General features: G+C 38.4%; 1 protein-coding gene and 1 non-coding gene across 2 annotated transcripts; one reads left to right on the top strand and one right to left on the bottom strand.

Moving 5' to 3' along the window:
• Positions 1–7528: 7528 nt before the first annotated feature.
• On the bottom strand, positions 7529–7635 carry LOC148564010 (small nucleolar RNA R71). Its single transcript, XR_015883850.1, has one exon. It is a non-coding gene; the product is annotated as a small nucleolar RNA R71 (small nucleolar RNA).
• A 1168-nt stretch (positions 7636–8803) lies between these two features.
• On the top strand, positions 8804–9418 carry LOC148564009 (uncharacterized). Its single transcript, XM_088486991.1, has one exon. The coding sequence runs from the start codon at positions 8804–8806 to the stop codon at positions 9416–9418; it is 615 nt and encodes a 204-aa protein (XP_088343117.1).
• Positions 9419–20902: the final 11484 nt, after the last annotated feature.

The following is a 20902-nucleotide window of genomic DNA, read 5'->3' as shown; positions in this document are numbered from 1 at the left end:
TGTAGGTAACCTGCCTTTTCCCACCTTGGTTTCAGATTTAGTCTCTGCAGCGGGTGTTTCCTATCGGGCTGGAGACACGAAGGTCATGATCCCTAAGGCCGACCAATATGTCCTGAATGGGAAGTACATCAGACCACCAGTTCCCTCTGCGAGCTGGTCTGCAGGCCCATCTTTGGATACTCCTTCTTCTACTCCACCATCTTCCACACCACAAGCACCATCCACCCATCAGATGTTCCTTCAGATCCTTGAGAGGTTCAACCGGCAGGACCAGCGGATGGAGCAAATGGAGCGCCGTAACAAGCGCCGATACAATTACCTGAAGGAGCTCATTGTTGGTACCCACCCACCTCTAAAACAGAAGGACACCCCGGACTCCCCTTTACCCAGTAGCACAGGGATCTATGGCAAACCAGACAGCAGAGGCGATGCTTCCAGCCCTACCTTGCTCCTTACTGATGGCACGGAGGACCATGCCAAGCCTTAAGTGTGGGGAGGTCAGTCCTTGACTTCCAGGGGTAATTTCTCTCTCTTAACACAAACATTTGATTTTTTTTCTTTTGTTAGATAGGATAGATTGCATGATACTAGTTGCTTGGATGTATGTTTTGCTTGGTTGAAGTAATAAATTTCTTTTTAAGACCCTATTTTATAGTATTTCACTATTTGTGAGATTTTGAGCTTAATTATATGGTGACATTATTTAACCATGATTTTTTATTCTTGTGTGTTTTCTTCTCTATGATTATAATCTATAGTTTGTTCCATTCTATATGTCCATTGTTTAGTGTATTTGCATGCATACATATGATTGAGGCCATCATTTGTTATTAGCTCACTTATCCCAAATAGCCTACCATTTTAATTACCTTTATTTGCCACCTTGAGCCTTTTAATTTCCATTTGTTCTTTATATTACCACATCACTAGCCTTAAACGGAAAAACAATTAATTACCCCAATTGAATCTTTGGTTAGCTTAAGATAGAGATTGTGTATCAATTAAGTGTGGAAAATTGTGGGAACTTGGGTTGATAAAATTGTGTTGTATTTTATTGACAAAAGTATTGGGAACTTGGGTGCATACTCATGTGATACCAGAAAAACCATGTGTATTGATATGTTATGTTTGCTTTTATGTTCATAAAAAAAGAAAAAGAAAAGTACAGAAAAAGAAATAAATGAATAGGGGATAAAACCACCCCAATGCTAAGTTTAATAAAGATCAAAGCATAGTGGTGAATTTAAAGAAAATTTGATACATGAGTATGCGATGAAAAAGTGGAATTTTGGGTAGCTAGGAATGATTTTAGAGTTATATAGAGTGTTTGTATGTTAGGTGAGAACTTAGGTTAGTCAAAGATTCATATTATAGCTCACTTGGCCATACATATATCCTCACCCTTACCTTAGCCCCATTACAACCTTGAAAAGACCTCATGATGTTTGCATTGGTACACTAAATATTTGTTGATTGGTTAGATGAAGAACAAAGTTTTAGAAAGCATGACTAGAGAAGAGTAGAGTTGATTAACCCTAGACACTTGAGCGATTAGAGTGCATATACACTACCCTTGAGGGTTCAATGCTTGATTCTATGTTCCCTGCTTTCATGAGCTATCTTCTTACAAGTTTACCTGTCTTTTATTGTGTGATTTGAATTAGTGGAATCTGATTTATGTTTGTCTTGGAGAACTTGTTTACTTTTAACTAAGTAGATAGAAACATCTTAGCATATAGTTGCATTCACATACATAGGTTGCATAGCATGAGTCTTACTGACCCCCATTCATTCTTTCTATCTCCTTGAGCTTAGCATGAGGACATGCTAATGTTTAAGTGTGGGGAGATTGATAAACCACTATTTTATGGTTTATCTTGTGCTAATTTAAGTGGTTTTTATCAAGTCTTTGCACACTTATTCATACAATTTACATGATTTCACAATTCCTTCCCAATTTTGTTCTATGGTTGGAAACTTGCTTCCTAAGCCTTTAAATTATGTATTTTAATTCCCTTTTATACCATTCGATGTCATGATCTGTGTGTTAAGTGTTTTCAAGCTGTATAGGGTAGGAATGGCTTAAAGGATGGAGAGGAAGCTTGCAAAAATGGAAGGAGCACAAGAAATAAAGGAGATAACCAGCGAGGATCGACGCGCACGCATGGCTCACGCGTGCGTGTGATTTAGAGATTTTCACAGCGACGCGTATGCGTGACAAGCGAAATTGCACAGCGACGCGTACGCGTGATTGATGCGTACGTGTGACGTGCGCCACGTGCAGAAATCGCAGAAGACACTGGAGGCAATTTTGGGCTGAGTTTGGACCAAGTTTTCAGCCCAGAAACACAGACTAGAGCCAGGGGACAAGCAGAGACTCAACACATATTCTCATTTGCATAGTTTTTAGTTTTAGTTCGGAATCTTAGAGAGAAACACTATTTCCTCTAGGGTTCTTCACATTCATAATTTTAGAGTTTTATGCTTTTGATTTGGATATTGAGAAGAGTTACTACCTCCGTTGAAGTTTCAATTATTCTAGTTTGTTTCGTTATTCCCTTACTCTTTTAATCACCCATTAACCCTGTTCAGATTTACATATTGATATCTTTGATTTTGGAATTTATTAATGCAAAGAATTATTTTTACCTTTAATTAATTTTCTGTTATTATTTTATTTGAGTTTCCATGTCTTCTTTTCTTCCCCTTTTATTGTTTATGAAAATGGCATTCATGTCAATGGAGTAGACTCCCAACTTGACTTGGGAGTTGATTAAAAGGAGACCCTTGAGTTGGAATACTCAAGTGTTAATTGGAAATTGGAAGTTGTTGGCTGGCTCTCTAGTCACTAATGCTAATCCTTCCATAGGAGAGGATTAGGACTTGTGAATTGGGGCTGGTTCAGTTACTTGACTTTCCTTTATTCGCTAAGGGATAACTAAGTAGAAATAACAACCTCTTACCAGTACACTTGGGAAAATTCAACAAGGATAGAACTTCCAATTAATCTTCTCCCAGTCAAGGCTTTTTATTTTAAATATATAAAACCTCTCATTAATTTTCACTGCTTTAATTAATAATTATTTTAATTTCCCATTCTCCAACTCTAAAAATTCTCAGAAAAATTCTTGACCAATAAAATAGCACTCTTTTGTCAACTCGTTGGGAGATGACCTGGGAATTCTACTCCCAGTATTTTATTCTTAAATTGTGACAACCTTTTTTAAATTGATAAGCAGAATTTTCGTCGGTTAAAAACTGTACTTGCAACGCTATTTTCACTATAAATTCTTAATCGGCAATTTTCTGCCCGTCAGTGCGCTTTGGTGATGAATCTCTCCATCTCCCAAGATTCGGAGGTGGTGGTGATGAATCCATATTTGATGATGATTTTCGGTTGAAATTGAATGGATTTCATCATTTAAACTTGCACTTATCCCCTTAAATACATGCTTTTGAACTTTCCTCCTAATTTGTGCTTGATTATGAAAACATTATTTTCTCAAAACACTTTGCAATACTCTTTTAGTTATTTTTCTTCATTTTTAGTAGCTTTATCTCTATCTGCATCTTGGTTTGTTTGTTTGTATATATTTCTTTATTGTTCATAGTTATACGGTGGTTAATGTTTGCATGTTGCATGACAGAGTGAATAAGTTTGGTGAAACACCAAGGAATTTCTATGAAATCTTTCTTAGGGCGTACCATTGATTGAATTGAAGAAAAATCTTATGTTTTTCAACTTGCGTGAAGTATTCTGTTTGTAGAACATAGAAAAGAGCTAGAACAACATACCTTGTGAGATTTTAAGCTTTAATAGATGATTGCATTTTTCAACCATAATGTTTGTTCTTGTGTGATTATACTCCTTTTTTATTGTGATCATTGATTTGCATGATTCTTTATGTTCTGTATTTGTTGTTTGGATACATTTAGCATGACTGAGGACATCTTTGATGTTGAACTCACCAACCTATATGGCCAACCCTTGCAATCACCTTTGTGAACCTCTGTTGAGCCTGTAAATCCCCTTTTGTTCTGATTTTAGCACGTTATTCTCCCTTAAGCAAAAAACCATTGATGTCCTTGAATTACTCTTTGATTAGCTTGGGTGGATTAGTGTGTATATTCTAAGTGTGGGGGGAATTGTTGGGAAGCATTGGTGATAGAGGCATGGAACTCATTGTGAAAAATTGGCAATTGGGTAATACTCATGCAGTCATTGCTTTAATTCATATGCATCTCTTGTGCTAACAAATTCAAATAAAAAAAACTTGTGCATAATAGAATGTGAAATAAAAAGTTGAAATAAAGGATGCATATGTTCATGTTTCGAAAAGAAAGTGCATGAGGAGTGTGAGATAGGAGAAAAATGGGTAGATAGGTTGCATTGTTATGAGTATATAGGCAATATAGGATTAGGTGGACACTTAAGCTAATCAAAGAACTAATTCTTTAAGTCCACTTAACCATATTTATCCTACCAAAGCCCTAGCTCTATTACAACCTTCCAAAGACCTCATGATATTTGTTTTTCATGCATCAAATACTAGTTGATTGTTAGATGACTTGCAAATCTTTGAAAAGCATGATAAAAGGGGAATTGAGTGATTAAGCCTTAAACACTGAGCGATTTGAGTGAATACACATCCGGTGAGGGGTTCGATCGCTCAATTCTATGTTCTTGCATCTTATGTTGTATCCTCTTGCAAGTTGTTTGTGGGTTAGTTTTGAAAATTTCAATTCAACTCTTTGGACATTGATTTTAGTGCATAAACTCTTTGCATTTGCCCTAAAGCTTTCTTGTGATGGATTGGAATTTCATGGTTTGTTTTACCAACTCCTTGCATAGTACATATTGGTAGTAACCTTTAGGATAGTTGCATGCATTTAGGTAGTACATAGAATAAATTATTTTTCCTTTCATCTATCTCCTTTGAGTGTGTTTAGCATAAGGACATGCTAGTGTTTAAGTGTGGGGGAATTGATGAATCCGTATTTGATGATGATTTTTGGTTGAAATTGAATGGATTTCATCATTTAAACTTGCACTTATCCCCTTAAATAGCATGCTTTTGAACTTTCTTCCTAATTTGTGCTTGATTATGAAAACATGCTCTTTTGTGCCTAATTTGATTAATTTTATCCCATTTGCCTTCCATTCGATGCCTTGATGTTATTTGTGAGTGATTTCAGAGGTATAAGGTAGGAATGGCTTGGAGAAAATGGAAGAGGAGCATGCAAAGTGGAGGAAGCATGAAGAATCAAAGGAGAAGAGCACAGCGATGTGTGCATACGCACAGACTTGCGTGCGTACACACAGCCATCAGAGCAAAGCCACGCGTGCGTGTGAGCCGCGTTTCGAGCATCACCTAGTGTGCGTGCGGACAACACCCTGTCCGTACGCACAGGAAGAGATTTTGGCAGAGTGTGCGTGCGCACACGTCTGTGCGTACGCACAGCTGTCCACACATGCCTTCTTTAAAATTGTACGTGACTTGCGATTTTGGTGGATTGGAGGCCCATTTCTGAAGCCATTTAGCTCATAATGAAGGAGAAATGAAGGGAAGACCATAGCATATCATTAGGGTAGCTTAGGAGGAGTAGTAGAAAGCTTTAGTATAGTTGTTCTTTAAGTTTTTCATCATATCTATTAGGGTTTATACTAGGGTTTTACATTCAAGTGCCATTTCCATTTTTGATCTTGAATTTTGCTAGCTTCCACTGTAAGTATCTCTTTGTTACTACTCTTTATAGCTACATTGTTCTTACTCTTTCTTATACTTCAAGTTATAGACCAATTTTACTTCTCTTTTGAAACTTCAATTTCTTGTTGATGAATTTGATAATTGATGATTATTATATGCTTTCTTGAGTTGTTATTGTTGATTGAGATCATTTGTTGCTTTTAGTTTCAAACATTTTCTCATTTTTCCCATGTTTAGTGTTTTTGTCCACCAAGTGTTTGACAAAATGTCAATTATGATTTTGTGCTAGTTTTCTATCTCTTGGCTTGGGGAAAGTGAGTAATTGGGTTCCTAGAGTTGGAATGTCCAATATTTAGTGTCAATACTTGGATTGTTAATTGTTCTTGTTCCATTAACGCTAATTTGTTGCTAAGGCAATTAGCAAGCAATTTAGGATTTGTGGGTTAAGAACACTTATGCTCATTTAACTTACTCTCTGATGTGAGGGTTAATCAAGTGAGATTAATCCATTCTAATTGTCATAGTTTTGATTTCAACAAGGAAAGGACCCTTAGCTCATTCCAAGCCAAGATACCTTTTATGCTTTAAATTGTTCATACACATTTTAATCAATTCCTTTTATACCTTACATGTCTATATTGCATAGTTAATTCGCTAATTCCTTTATTAGTTCATTTATCACAATTTTGCATGTTCTTTTATTGCTTTATATGTTTATCTCTTCATTGAAAACTCCATGAGCATCACAACCAGAATTGTACACTCATTGGTCTCAAGTGTCCTTGGGAGACGATCCGGGAACTAAACACTCCCGGAATTGAATTGGTTTTTAATAATGAAATCTCTTTGAATTCAAACTTTGATTGTGAGAGTTCATTGTTGGTTTGGGCTATGCTATTGACGAACTTGAATTCAAACTTTGATTAATTCTAAACCGGCAATAACTACCCTCATCAAGTTTTTGGCGCCGTTGTCGGGGAATCACTTTAAGTGCAATGAGTGCTATAATTTTGGTTGTTGTAAATATGTGAATAGTGTGAATACTTGGTTTTTTTTTTTTGCTACTTGGCACTAATTTGTAGATAGCATTTCTATCTAGCTAGTCTTAGTAGTTATTGATTGTTAAGTTGGTTTTTGTTTATTTGTTTATTCTTGTTTTGCTTTTCATAATTGCATGCTTTTATTGCTTCCTCAGTTGAATGACACGGTCGCTTCCAGACCTGAGCTTGACCCCTTTTGATCCAGAAATAGAAAGAACTTTAACTCATATTAGGCAAGCTCGGCGTCGGCTAGCATTTATGAATAGTGAATCGGGCTTGCTTGAAGAGCACACCAATTCACTATCACCATCAATCCGTGACCATCATTCTTCAATTAACGAGGAAACCTTATATTCATCTGTGGGGAGTGCTGAAATCTCTTTGAGTGACTCAGGTGATAAAACCATGGCGGATCCACCTCGTAGAATCACCTTAAGGGAAGCCGGAGCTCCTGATATTAACTTGCAACCGATACAAATTTGGTATCCGGCTTTGGATCCAAATTTTGAGCTCAAGACCGGCACGATAAACTTGCTCCCCAAATACAATGGACTACCCGGAGAAAACCCTCTTAAGCATCTTAAGGACTTTCAAGTTGCATGCTCCACTGCGAGAAGACATGGTGCGGATGAAGTGCCAGTTTTAGTGTTCGCTTTCCCTTTCTCTTTGGAAGGAAAAGCGAAGGAATGGTTCTATATTCAACTGGGAGATGTGATTTCTGATTGGGACTTGCTGCGTAAGGAATTTCTGGAAAAATTTTACCTACCTCAGAAGACAGATAAGCTGCAAAAGGAAATCTCTTGCATTGTGCAAAGAGATGGGGAGACTCTTTATGAGTACTGGGAGAGATATAAGAAGTTGTTGGAAGCTTGCCCTCACCACCGTATTGACGAGTTGGTGCTTATTAGTTATTTTTGTTAAGGGATGAACCCCCAAGATTAGCTTCTTCTAGATGCCTCTAGTGGAGGATCCCTCACCAAGAACAAGACCGCTAAGGAAGCTTGGGAAATCATAGCGGACTTGGCGGACTTCACTCAACACTCAAGGGCGAGAAATCCACAACCAAAAGCTTTAAATGAAGTTTCTCCTTCCGGAGATGCCATTTTGACTAAGACCCTCGGTGAGATGAAAATTTTGTTGAGACAAATCACCCAAGGGCAACAAATTCCCCAAGCTTTGCTATCTCCTCCACCTCAACCTCCAAGAATTGAAGGACCACCAAGATCATGCGGTATTTGTGCTTGTAACAACCATTACACTGATGAATGCCCTCAACTCTAAAAGGACACTACATTAGCGGTAGCCAATCCATACCCACAAAGGTCCAACTATAATCAAGGAACTCATCTGCATAGAGGAAATCAAAACTAAAGATGGAGGGATAATTCTAATCAAAGGTGGAACCAAGCCCCTCAAGCTCAACCATACCCAAACATGCAAGCCTACTATCATCAACCTACCCAAAGTCAACCACAATACCAACAACCCTACTAACAATACCAACAACCACCACAATCTCAACCTCAAGCGAGGTATCAACATCCAAATAGTAGATCTAACCCTCTTCAAGGAAATCAAGCCCCTCCTCCTAATCAACCTTACATGAATGACACACTGCAAACCTTTATACAAGAGCAACGGGAGTTTCATAAGAAACAAGAAACATATAGGGCTACTATTGCCGAAGCTCTCTCCCGTTTGACCCTTTCTCCTCTGACTACACAAAATGCTCAACAAACCTCAACTTCTAGTGGTTTACCTTCTCAACCCCAACCAAATCCAAAGGGAAGCATCAATACTATCACCCTTAGGAGTGGCACCAAGTTGGATGAAATTGGTGTTGTGCCTACAAGTTTGAGTGAGGAAACCCACAATGAAGAGGTTGGAGATGATGTGGAAGTGATGAAGGATGAGGAGAAAAATATTGCGAAAGGTGAGGAGGAACCACTCAAGGCCAAGGAGCCAAAGAGGAAGAATTCGCTTGAAGAGCCTATGCCAATTCCATTCCCAACTTTGGCTAAGTAAGCTAAGAAGCAAGAAGAACTTGACCCCAACATGGTGGAAATTTTTAAGAATATTGAAGTCACCGTCCCTCTCTTTCAAGCCATTCAACAAGTGCCCAAGTATGCCAAGTTCCTCAAAGATGTTTGCACATATAAGGACAAGATTGGCGAATTCAACAAAAGGCCGGTAGATGATTCTATCTCTTCTCTAATTCCTGAAAAATGCAATGATCCCGGTCCATGTTTGGTTACTTGTTTGATTGGTGGGATTAAGTTCATGGACTGTATGTGCGACTTGGGAGCGTGCGTAAGCATTATGCCACTCCCCATTTATGAGAGATTGAACTTGTCACCCCTAAAGAGGTCCGGGGCGAGATTTGAGTTGGCCAATAAGAGCATTGTACCAGTTGTAGGGATTGCGGAAAATGTCCTAGTTGACATCCAAGGTTTACTCTTCCTGGTGGATTTTCACATTTTGGAGACCCCTCCCATTGACTCAGACAAGCCATCATCCATTCTACTTGGAAGGCAATTTTTGAAGACATCCTGGTTCAAGCTGGATGCACATTCAAGAGTCTATTCTTTTGAGGCCGATGGCAAGGTAGTAAATTTCACTTTGGAAGAATCCAAGAAACCCATTCTCGAAGCCTACTCTATCTTTGGGTGAGATATAATTGAAGATCAAGTGATTGAGGTTAGCAAAGAACAAGAAGAGAATGTTGCCAAGAAGTCTAATTCAATGAAACTCTATCACACTCAACCCAAGAATGTCAAGGAGTTGGAGATTTTCCTCCTTGGAGAGGTCTCAAATTGATCAATGAAGCCATGCAAAGTCCAACTTAGGACTTTAAACCAAAGTGCTTGGTGGGAGACACCCCACCATGGTAACAATGTTCCAACTTTTTTTTATAGCTTTTTGAAATAGTTGCTTTCTTGTGATATGATGATTATCTTAGGTTTGGGTTGATGTTCTTTTTGAGTTAAATAATTTGAAATGCCTGTAGATCATGAATTTGTGAATGTTTGTATGATTTGGGGTTGATATGTTGATGTACTAAGGGTTGGTACCTTAGTTTTAAAAAGAAATTTTTTTTGTGAAACAGGGCATCTGTGCGTACGCACCCTGCTGTGCGTGCGCACACAACTGCGTTTTTCACCATCTGTGCGTGCGCACGAGCTCGTGCGTCTGCACACCCCTTGCAGTGTGATAAACCACTATTTTATAGTTTATCTTGTGCTCAATTGAGTGGTTTTATCAAGTCTTTGCACACTTATTCATATAAATTGCATGATTTTTACAATTCCTTCCCGATTCTACTCTATGATTAAAAACTTGCTTCCTAAACCTTTAATTTGTGTATTTTAATCCCTCTTTATACCATTCGATGTTGTGATCTGTGTGTTCAGTGTTTTCAGGCTTTATAGGGCAGGAATGGCTTAGACGATGGAGAGGAAGCTTGCAAAAATGGAAGGAGCACAAGAAATAAAGGAGACAATCAGCGAAGAGTGACGCACACGCATGGATCATGCGTGCGCGTGAATTGGAGTTCGCACAACGACGTGTGCGCATGCCTGACACGTACGCATGACAAGGAAAATCGTCAAACGACGCGCACGCGTGACTGAAGCGTATGCATGAGATGCGCGATCTGCAGAAATTGCACAAAGCGTTGTGGGCAATTTTAGGCCAAGTTTGGACCCAGTTCCGGCCCAGAAACACAGACTAGAGCCAGGGGATGAGCAGAGACTCGGGACACATTCTCATTAGCATAGTTTTAGTTTTAGTTTTGAATCTTAAAGAGGAATTACTCTTCCTCTAGGTTTTCTTTTACATTCATAGATTTCTAGTTTTATGCTTTTGTTTTGGATATTGAGAAGAGTCATTACCTCCGTTGAAGTTGCTATACTAGTTTGTTTTCTTATTCCCTTACTCTTCCATATCCTTAATCTTTGTTCAGAGTTACAATTGGATTGTTTTTAGAATTTATTAATGCAAGAAGTATTTTTCCATTTAAATTTTATTATTTGTTTAATTACTTCTAATTGATTTTAATTACCATGTTCCCTTTTTACTTCTCTTATAAAACCACGAAGATGGTATTCATGTTGACAGAGTAGACTCCCAACTTGACTTGGGGGTTGATTAAGAGGAGACCCTTGAGTTGGAATGCTCAAGTGATTAGTTAAATTGGAAGTTGTTGGCTAATTCTCTATTTACTAACGCTAGTCCTTCCCAAGAGAGAGGATTTGCGAATTAGAGTTAGCTCAATCACTTGACTTTCCTTTATTTAGTAAGGGTTAACTAAGTAAAAATAACAACCTCTTGATGCTACACTTGAGAAAATCCAACAAGGATAGAACTTCCAATTAATCATACCCCCGGTCAAGGCTTTTTTATTCCGAATACATAAATCTCTTTTAATTTGCATTGCTTTAATTCACAATCCTTTATATTCCTGTCTTTCAACTCTCAAAATTTCTCGAAAAACTCTTGATTAATGAGATAGCACCCTTTTGTCAACTCGTTGGGAGACGACCTGGGGTTCATACTCCCAGTATTTTCATTCTAATTTTGTGACAACCTTTCTAAATTGATAAGCGGATTTTTGCTGGTTAAGAAATGTACTCGCAACGTATTTCTTATATTAATTTCTTAATTGGCTGATTTCCGCCCACATCAATTTTTGGCGCCGTTGCCGGGGAGTTACAATAGTGTGCCAAATTATTAGTTAGTGTAAATATTTTTAGTTTTATTTGTTTGCATATTTTATTTTATTTTATTACCATGAGCTGTATGTTTCTTTCGTTGAATGACACGTTCACTACCTGATCTGAGCTTAGCCGTATTTGATCCTGAAATTGATAGAACTATTTCACATATTAAGCGAGCTCGGCATAGGCTAGCCTCTGAGGGTGGTGAAGTGGTTACTACCAATTCACCAGTCTTATCTGAAGGCGATTCTGAAGCACCATCTGAGGAAGAAACAAGCTCCTTTTCTACTGACTCGGTTGATTTACGTATAGGTAACATGGCGGAGCCCAGGAGGATTACTCTCCAGGAGGCAGGATCCCCAGACTTTACTCTGCAACCGTATCAAGTGCGTCACCCAAATCTGGCTGCAAATTTTGAACTGAAGACTGCGCTAATCAATTTAATGCCCAAGTTTCATGGCTTACCTGCTCAGGAGCCTATCAAGAACCTCAGGGTTTTTCAAACAGTCTGTTCTACTGTTAGGTGTCATGGTGCAGATGAAAATTCTATTCTGCTAACCACCTTGCCATTTTCTCTTGAGGGAAAGGTGAGGGAGTGGTACTACTCCCAACCTGAAGCAGTTGTTACAAACTGGGATACGCTCAAGAGAGAATTCTTCGAAAAATACTTTCCAGCTGAAGTTACAGACAGACTGAGGAAAGAGATCTCCCGCATTATTCAAGGAGAATCAGAGACTCTTTATGAGTATTGGAGGTGCTTCAAGAATCTTCTGGACGCATGCCCCCATCACATGATTGACAAGTTGGTGTTGATTAGCTACTTCACTCAAGGCATGAAGCCTCGGGATAAGACTACATTGGATGGTGCAAGTAATGGTTCTCTGAAAAAGTACAAGACCGCAGATGAAGCATGGCAACTGATCAGTGACCTAGCTGAGTCCACTCAGAATCACAGGCACAGGAACAACCACCCCAAGGCTGTTGCAGAGGTTTCCTCTAGCAGTGAGACTACTGCCTTCACACAGGCTATATGTGAGATAACCAACCTACTGAATCAGATATAGCTAAATCAACAACAACTTCAGCCTCCCTCACCACAACAAAGTCAACAGTTGGTTCCTCAAAGAGTATGCGGAATATGTGCTGATTACACTCATTACACTGATGAGTGTCCGCAACTCCAACAAGAAGATAACACATTGGCAGCTACTCATAATTTCTATGACCGCCCGAACCAAGGATACAATCAACAAGGCGGCAATTATAACCAAGGTGGAAACTACAATCAAGGTTGGCAAGACAACTCCAACCAGGGATGGAGAGATAATTCCAACCAGGGGTGGAGAGATAATTCCAACCAAGGATGGAGGGACAACTACAACAGAGGAGGCAGAGACAACAATGGAAATCAGATGTGGAAATACAACAACAGACAGCAGAACCAAAATCAGCTTTACAGAGCACCTGACCTAAGGTAGTCCCAAGCGCCTCAGAACAACCAACAGCAGGCCTCTCAAATCACTTACCCCCCTTCTTCTTCTAATAACGAATTGCTTCAGTCTATTGAACAAAGACAAAAGACCATGGAGAGAACACTCAGCTCCACCTTAAACGGTCTGACCTCTGCTGTACAAGTTCTTGCCTCACAGATTGGTTCAATGAACACTTCCAACAACCAGCCTTCAAGCTCCAGTGCAATTCCTTCTCAACCTATACCCAACCCCAAGGGTGGAATTAATGCCATCACTTTAAGGTCCGGAACCACACTGTAAGAGATGAATCATGAGGAGCCAAGCCCAGAAGAAAATGCCCCAGTTGAGGACATGGTTGAAGTAGAGGATGTTGAAGAGGAAGATGAAGTACAAGGCATGGTTTAAGAAGAAGCAACTCAACCAGGGGATGGCGCACCAGAAAAAGCTAAAGCTACCAAAGACGACATCCTTATCCCATTTCCACACCTTGCAAGGAAGTCCAGAAAGCAGATGGAACTTGATGAGCAGATAATTTATACGCTTTTTGGCATTATTTTTACATAATTTTTAGTATGTTTTAGTTACTTTTTATTATATTTTTATTAGTTTATCCAAAAATCACATTTCTAGACTTTACTATGAGTTTGTGTGTTTTCTATAATTTAAGGTATTTTCTGGCTGAAATTGAGGGACCTGAGCAAAAATCTGATTCAGAGGCAGAGAAAGGACTGCAGATGCTGTTGGATTCTGACCTCCCTGCACTCAAACACGTTTTTCTGGAGCTACAGAAGTCTAATTGGCGCGTTCTCAATTGGGCTAGAAAGATAACATCTTGGGCTTTCCAACAATATATAATATTTCATACTTTGCACGAGATTTAATGGCCCAAACCGGCGTTCAACGCCAGTTAGAGACTCTTTTCTAGCGTAAAACGCCGGAACTGGCACCAGAACGGGAGTTAAACGCCCAAACTGGCATCCAAGCTGACGTTTAACTCCAGAAAAGGCCTATGAACGTGTAAAGCTCAATGCTCAGCCCAAGCACACACCAAGTGGGCCCCAAAAGTAGATTTCTGCACTATCTGCACTTAGTTACTCAATTTCTGTAATCCTTAGTAACTAGTTTAGTATAAATACTAGTCTTTCCTATTGTATTCAGACCTTTTATCATCTTATGCCATTTTTCACATTTGGAGGCTGGCCACATGGCCATGCCAATACATTTTTCTCTTATGTATTTTCTATGGTGGAGTTTCTATACCTCATAGATTAAGGTGCGGAGCTCTGCTGTTCTTCATGAATTAATGAAAGTACTATTGTTTCTCTTTCAATTCACGCATGTCTCTTCTCCAAGATATACTCTCGTTCTTAATTCAGTTAAGTCAGAATGAAGGGGTGACCCGTGACAGTCACCCACTATCTTTATTACTCGCTTAGCCAAGATCCGCGTGCCTAACAACCACAAGCGGTCTACATGATGTTTAACATAGTCATTGGACGACAGCTGGAGTATAATCTCTTAGGACTCTCGTTCGTGACTTTGACTTGCATCTCCTGACAACAGAGCAGTCAAACTCACAGAGATTAGAACCTTCGTGGTAAAGGCTAGAACAAACGAGCTTCAAACTCACGAATGTTGGGCGCAGTGACAGTGTGCAAAAGGATAGAGAGATCCTATTCCGACACAAGTGAGAACCGACAGATGATTAGCCGTGCGATAGATGTGCCTGGTATTCTTCATCCGAGACGAGAGATCCGACAGATGATTAGCCGTACAGAAGCCGTGCCTGGACCATTTTCACTGAGAGGACGAATGGTAGCCATTGACAACGGTGATCCACCAACATACAGCTTGCCATGGAAGGGAGCACGCATGATGGCATGACAATAGGAAAGCAAAAAGCAGAGGTTTAGAAGCAACAAAGCATCTCCAAATGCTTATCTAAAATTTCCACCAATGAATTACATAAGTATCTTTATTTTAATTTACGTTTTATTTATCTTTCAATTATCAAAACTCATAACCAATTGAATCCTCCTGACTAAGATTTACAGGATAACCATAGCTTGCTTCAAGCCGGCAATCTCCGTGGGATCGACCCTTACTCGCGTAAGGTTTTATTACTTGGACGACCCAGTGCACTTGCTTGTTAGTTGTACCAGAGTTGTGAAAAGTGTGATCACAATTCTGTGCACCAAGTTTTTGGCGCCGTTGCCAGGGATTGTTCGAGTTTGGACAACTGACGGTTCATCTTGTTGCTTAGATTAGGTAACCTTCTTTCTTGTTTCAACCTTTATTTTCTTTTTAAAAAGTTTTTAAAAATATTTCAAAAAAAAATTTCGAAAAAAATGTTCTTCAAAAATTTTAAGAATGAATTCCACCTTAGAGCTCAATGATGATATGTTGAAGCTTGGCTGGCTATTAAGCCAAGTCTAATTCTTTTAGACCGAAGCTTCCACTTATCATTGCAGCTATTGGAGGAGCCTTTGGATTCTCATTTATAATTCTGTGCTAAAGCTTGGCTGGCCATTTGGCCATGTCTAATTCTTTTGGACCGAAGCTGTAGACTAACATTGCATGAATCCTAAAATTCTTATTAAAAATTTTGAATTTCTTTATTTTATTTTTCCAAAATAATTTCGAAAAAATTCAAAAAGTTAAATAAAATCATAAAAATCAAAAAAAATTGTATTTCTTGTTTAAGTCTTGTGTCAAATTTTAAGTTTGGTGTCAACTGCATTTTTTTAATTTAATTTTTTTTAATTTTCAAAAATTCATGCATTATGTTCTTCATGATCTTCAAGTTGTTCTTGATGATTTTCTTTGTTTGATCTTTACATTTTCTTGTTTTGTGTATTTTCTTGTTTTTCATATGCATTTTCAAATTGTTAGTGTCCCTAGTACAAAAGTTCTTAAGTTTGGTGTCTTGCATGTCTTTCTTTTCTTAAAAATTTTCAAAAATATGTTCTTAATGTTCATCATGATCTTCAAAGTACTCTTGGTGTTCATCTTGACATTCAAAGTGTTCTTGCACGCATTATTTGTTTTGATCTTAAATTTTTATGTTTTGTTTCATTTTGTTGTTTTTCTCTCTCCTCATTAAAATTCAAAAGTCAAAAAAATTATCTTTTCCTTATTCTTCTCATAATTTTCGAAATTTTGAGTTGACTTGGTCAAAAATTTTTAAAATTTAGTTGTTTCTTGTTAGTCAAGTCAAAAATTTCAATTTAAAAACTTTATCTTTTCAAATCTTTTTCAAAATCAATTCTTTTTCATTTTTTTATGATTTTCGAATTTCATTCTTAAAATTTTTCAAAATCTTTTTCATTTTTCTTTTAATGTTTTCGAAAATTTTAAAACTAATTTTTCAAAATCTTTTTCTTAATTTTATTTCATATTTTCAAAAATCCTTGCTAACAATTAATGTTTTGATTCAAAAATTTCAAGTTTGTTACTTTCTTGTTAAGAAAGGTTCAATCTCTAAATTCTAAAATCATATCTTCTAGTTTCTTGTTAGTCAAGTCATCAACTATAATTTTAAAAATCAAATCTTTTTAATTTCTTTTTCAAAATAAATTTCAATCATATCTTTTTAAAATTTTAATTTCAAAATCTTTTTCTAACTTTTTATTGATGAACGGACTTTTGTGTAGTCTAGAATTCACAATTGAAAGCTCGTTGTAATATAGTTCCTAAACTAAGCAATAGTCCTTTCATACAAAAGATTGTTTGTCACTAGTACAAACCCCTAAATTTATAAACCGAAGTATTGAACCTCGGGTCATTCTCCCTTGGAATCGCAATAAAGTGTCTTGTTATTGGTTATGAGTTATATTTGGGGTTTTTGAGATTTTAGACAAGAAATATAAATGGCGAAGAAAATGAACTAACAACTAACAAAGCTCTTGCCTAGATATGAGAACTAGAAGTCCTATCCTAGTTATCCTCCTCAATTGTGACCACAAATTATCCATTGCTACCACTTAGTTAACCTCTAACCATGGAGGAAAGTCAAGTGGATGAATCAACTTGATTCCACAAGTCCTAGCCAACTCCTAAGGGAAAGACTAGCTTTAGTGATATCCAAATCAATTAGCAACTTCTAATTATCAATCAACAAAGGAATTAGATAACTCAAGCGTCACTAATTACTCCACCTAGGCCAAGAGGAACAAAATCTACACTAAAGTCCAACCAAGCATTTCATCAAACACTTGGAAGGCATAGAAGGGAAGCAAAGTAAATTGGTAACAACAATGAAATCTAACAACTACTTATTGTAAGAAATTAATAACAACAATCAAAAGAAACACAATTATTATGAATTACCTCAAATTGAATTAAAAGAAAATAGAATGAACAATAGTAGATCTATAAACAAAATAGAAAGAAGTAATAACAACAATAGAAAAGTAATGAATGTAACAACATAGAATTGAGAGGTAGAAGAAGAAGAAAACATGAATTGAAACCTAGATCTAAATTATTGAGCTAAACCTAATCCTAATTCTAATCCTAGAGAGAAGTGAGACCTTCTCTCTCTAAAACTAATCCGAATGTGTGTTATGATTCAAGATGATCATCCCCCTTCAATCCTTGGTCCTTTTGAGTGTTTTGGCGCCAAAGTTGGCTTGGATTGGGCCCCACAGGCTTTGAGAATTTGCTGGCCACATTTTCATTAAAAAATCATAAATCAGCACCGACGCGTACGCGCACAGCACGCGTACGCGTCCATGGGTAAGTTCGCAATGTTTGCGTAAGCGCCTGGTGCGCGCGCGCGTCGATGGCTGAGTTAAACTCTTTGGCTTTTCATGATCTTCTCCACTTGCATGCTTCCTTCCTTGCTCCTTTGATTCATTCCTAGCCTTTTTCAACCTGAGATTGCTAACAAACACATCAAGACATCTTATGGAATCAAGGAGAAGTTAAAGTTATCTAATCAAAGACCAAAAAGCATGCTTTTTACACTTAGGCACAAATAAGAGAGATATCACACAATCATGCTAAATCATTGGCTAAATGTGAGAAAAGGTTAGCAAAATACTCTAAATTCAACACAAGATAAACCCTGAAAACGGGGTTTATCAACCTCCCCACACTTAAACCTTAACATGTCCTCATGCTAAATTAAAAGGGAAACAAGGGGTATGATCTTTATTTAATGCAACTAAACTACATGAATCCTATCTAAATGCAACTACCTAGGGTGAATGCAAATGCTTGGTCAAAATGATTCAACTTCCAAGAGAATATATATGAGCATAAGAGCTAGAGTAATAGGGTCAAGTCCAAACCACAATTGTATTGAATTATCAAAAGAAATTCAAACTTGCAAGAATATAGATAATAGGGGTGAATACATGTAATTGAGCTATTGAACCCTCACCGGATGTGTATCCACTCTATTCACTCAAGTGTTTAGGGATTATTCACTTACTTTTCTCCTAATCACATTTTTCCAAAATTTGTTCTTCATCTAACAATCAACAATCATTCAATGTATGCATTCATTCATTATGAGGTCTTTCTCATAGGTTGTAATGGGGTTAGGGTCAAGGTGGGATCATATATGGTCAAGTGGACCGGGGATTTGAATCTTTGATTAACCTAGACTTTCCCACCTAACCTATACAATGACTTATACAAATTCTAATCTATCCTAACCAACCACCCTTCACTTTTTACATATTCATGCATTTCTTTTGATTTTCCCAACACTTATGCATTGATCCTTATTGAGATTTGCATTGGGGCATTTTGTCCCCTTTTTATTCCTTTCTTTTTCTTTGTTTCTTTCTTTTCCTATTTATTTTCTTTTCTTTTCTCTTCTTTTTGTTTATTTTTTTTCTATTTCCCCTTTTTATTTTTTTTTCAATGCATAAGATCTACACATTTAATCAATACATGAGTATGCACCCAATTTCCCAGATACAAATGCAAAACACTCTTTTATCCCAACTAATGTTCCTAATCTCCCCAAACTTGAATATAAGACACTCCCACTAGCCTAAGCCAATCAAAGATCCAAACAAGGGACTTTATTGTTTTTCGCTTTAGGCTTGTAATGTGCTAAAATAAGAACAATTGGGTTAAGCGTAGGCTCAAAATTGGTTAACAACGGAGGATAGAAGGTAGGCTATTTGGATAAGTGAGCTAATTGAAATAATGGCCTCAATCATATAAATGCATGAATACAAAGAATAAATGGACATATAGAATCAAGCAAACCAAGGATCACAATTATAGGAAGAGATATCACACACAAGAATGGAAAATGGGTGGTTATAAAATATAACCACATCAATAGGCTCAAATCTTACATGATTGTGTTCTTGGCTCAATACATGTTTCACAAAATATGAATTCAAGCAAGTTTCATGAGTTTTCAATCAATTGGGTTATGCTCTCTAGATGGATTCCTTGGAAAAATTTCATCATTTTGACTAAGCATTGTTGTGATTAGAAAGGTTCAAAGATTCCTTAGTTTACCCTTTCCTTTTCTAATCAAAACAAGTTTACATGCAAAAGGGTTTAACTAAGTCTTAAGAATTCCAAAATAATTTCTAATCACAACCACAAGCTAGAAGATAACTATATAAGAAAAATCCAACTAAAGTATGAAATCTAGCATCCAAAATACCTAACATCCAAAATGACAAAGTATGCAACAACTAAGGCAGAAGTATCCAAAGTAATCCAAAACAACCAATATATACAACAGTGTGCAAAATAAGATAACTAGGAGAATATAACTAGGAAATATGCCAAAATATTAACCGATCCACCAATGGTGCCAATCGCAACCTCTCCACACTTAAGATCAAGCATCATCCCCGATCCTAATCCTCAGGCTCAAGGAGAGGTACACCGGTCGGCTCTGGCTCTGGTTGGGGCTGTGGCTGTGGCTGGGGTGTCTCCTGAGTAGCCTGGGTCTGTGGTGCAGTCTCCACATGAACCTGCTCCACCACATGAGTATCCTCATCATGTAAATCCGCATGCTCCTCCTCGTGGGTCTCCTCATCAGAACCGCAGGACTCTGGAAGAGGGGGTAGCTCAAGGCCCTGGGCCACAAACATCTGATCAATCCGATCCAGGCGACGCATGATCTGACGGTTGCTGCGCTCCATGAACCGGAAGAGACGATGAACCAGTAAGTAAGTCAGCTGAGGTGCTGGTGGTGGTGGTGGTAAAGGAAGTGCTGCTGCAGCTACTGATGTAGATGGTCCCGCTGGGGCTGATGATGAGAAAGGTCCATCTCCATCCTCTACTGCTCTAGCCCGAGATCGGCACCGGGAAAGAGGCTTTTCGTTTACCCAGGACCCCATGGAATGGTCTCCGGCTCCTTCTCAGGGAGCGGTGGGGGCGGTGACACGTCCTCCAGTAGCCACTGGACACCGGCCCGCTGAAGCATCTGAGTGATCAAGACAGGGAATGGAAAGATACCTCTAATATGGGCCCACCACATGAACCGCCTGATCAGCTGGGAGAAGTAGACATCCTTCCCCTCCAGCACACAACTGATCAGGATCAACATAGTTAGAAGGATCTCTGAGAAGTGGGTGGTCGGCATGAGGTAGTGGGCGAAAATCTGCTGCCATATCCTGGCCTTCTTGCTTAGATAGATAAAGCGCATCCCCTTGGGTGCCTTGTTCTCCGCATCCATGACCCAGGGAGCCTCCTGGGTAGCTACCACTGCCCTCAGGGCATCAAAATTGAAGGTCATGCAGTGAAGGTCCACCTCAGCCTGCTCAAAGGCATCAGTATCACTCGCCTTGGGCCTACAAGTAAGAGCATCCTCAATAGCCTGCTCAGTGATGGGCACCTGAATACCTCTAACCAGAACCGAGTCAAGGGTGTGGCAGAAGAAGTTGCAATAGAATTCCTGCACCCAAGACCGGTTCACCCGGCTGAGCTCTCGATCCACAAAGTCCAAACCTATTCTCTCAATTCAGTTATTAATTGTTTGC

This window comes from Arachis ipaensis, chromosome B5 (assembly GCF_059453495.1).
Source record: "Arachis ipaensis isolate K30076 ecotype BB chromosome B5, ASM5945349v1, whole genome shotgun sequence".
In the NCBI taxonomy this organism is placed as follows: Eukaryota; Viridiplantae; Streptophyta; class Magnoliopsida; order Fabales; family Fabaceae; genus Arachis; species Arachis ipaensis.
The sequence above is the reverse complement of the archived record's forward strand: the minus strand, read 5'-3'. Positions and strand labels throughout refer to the sequence as shown.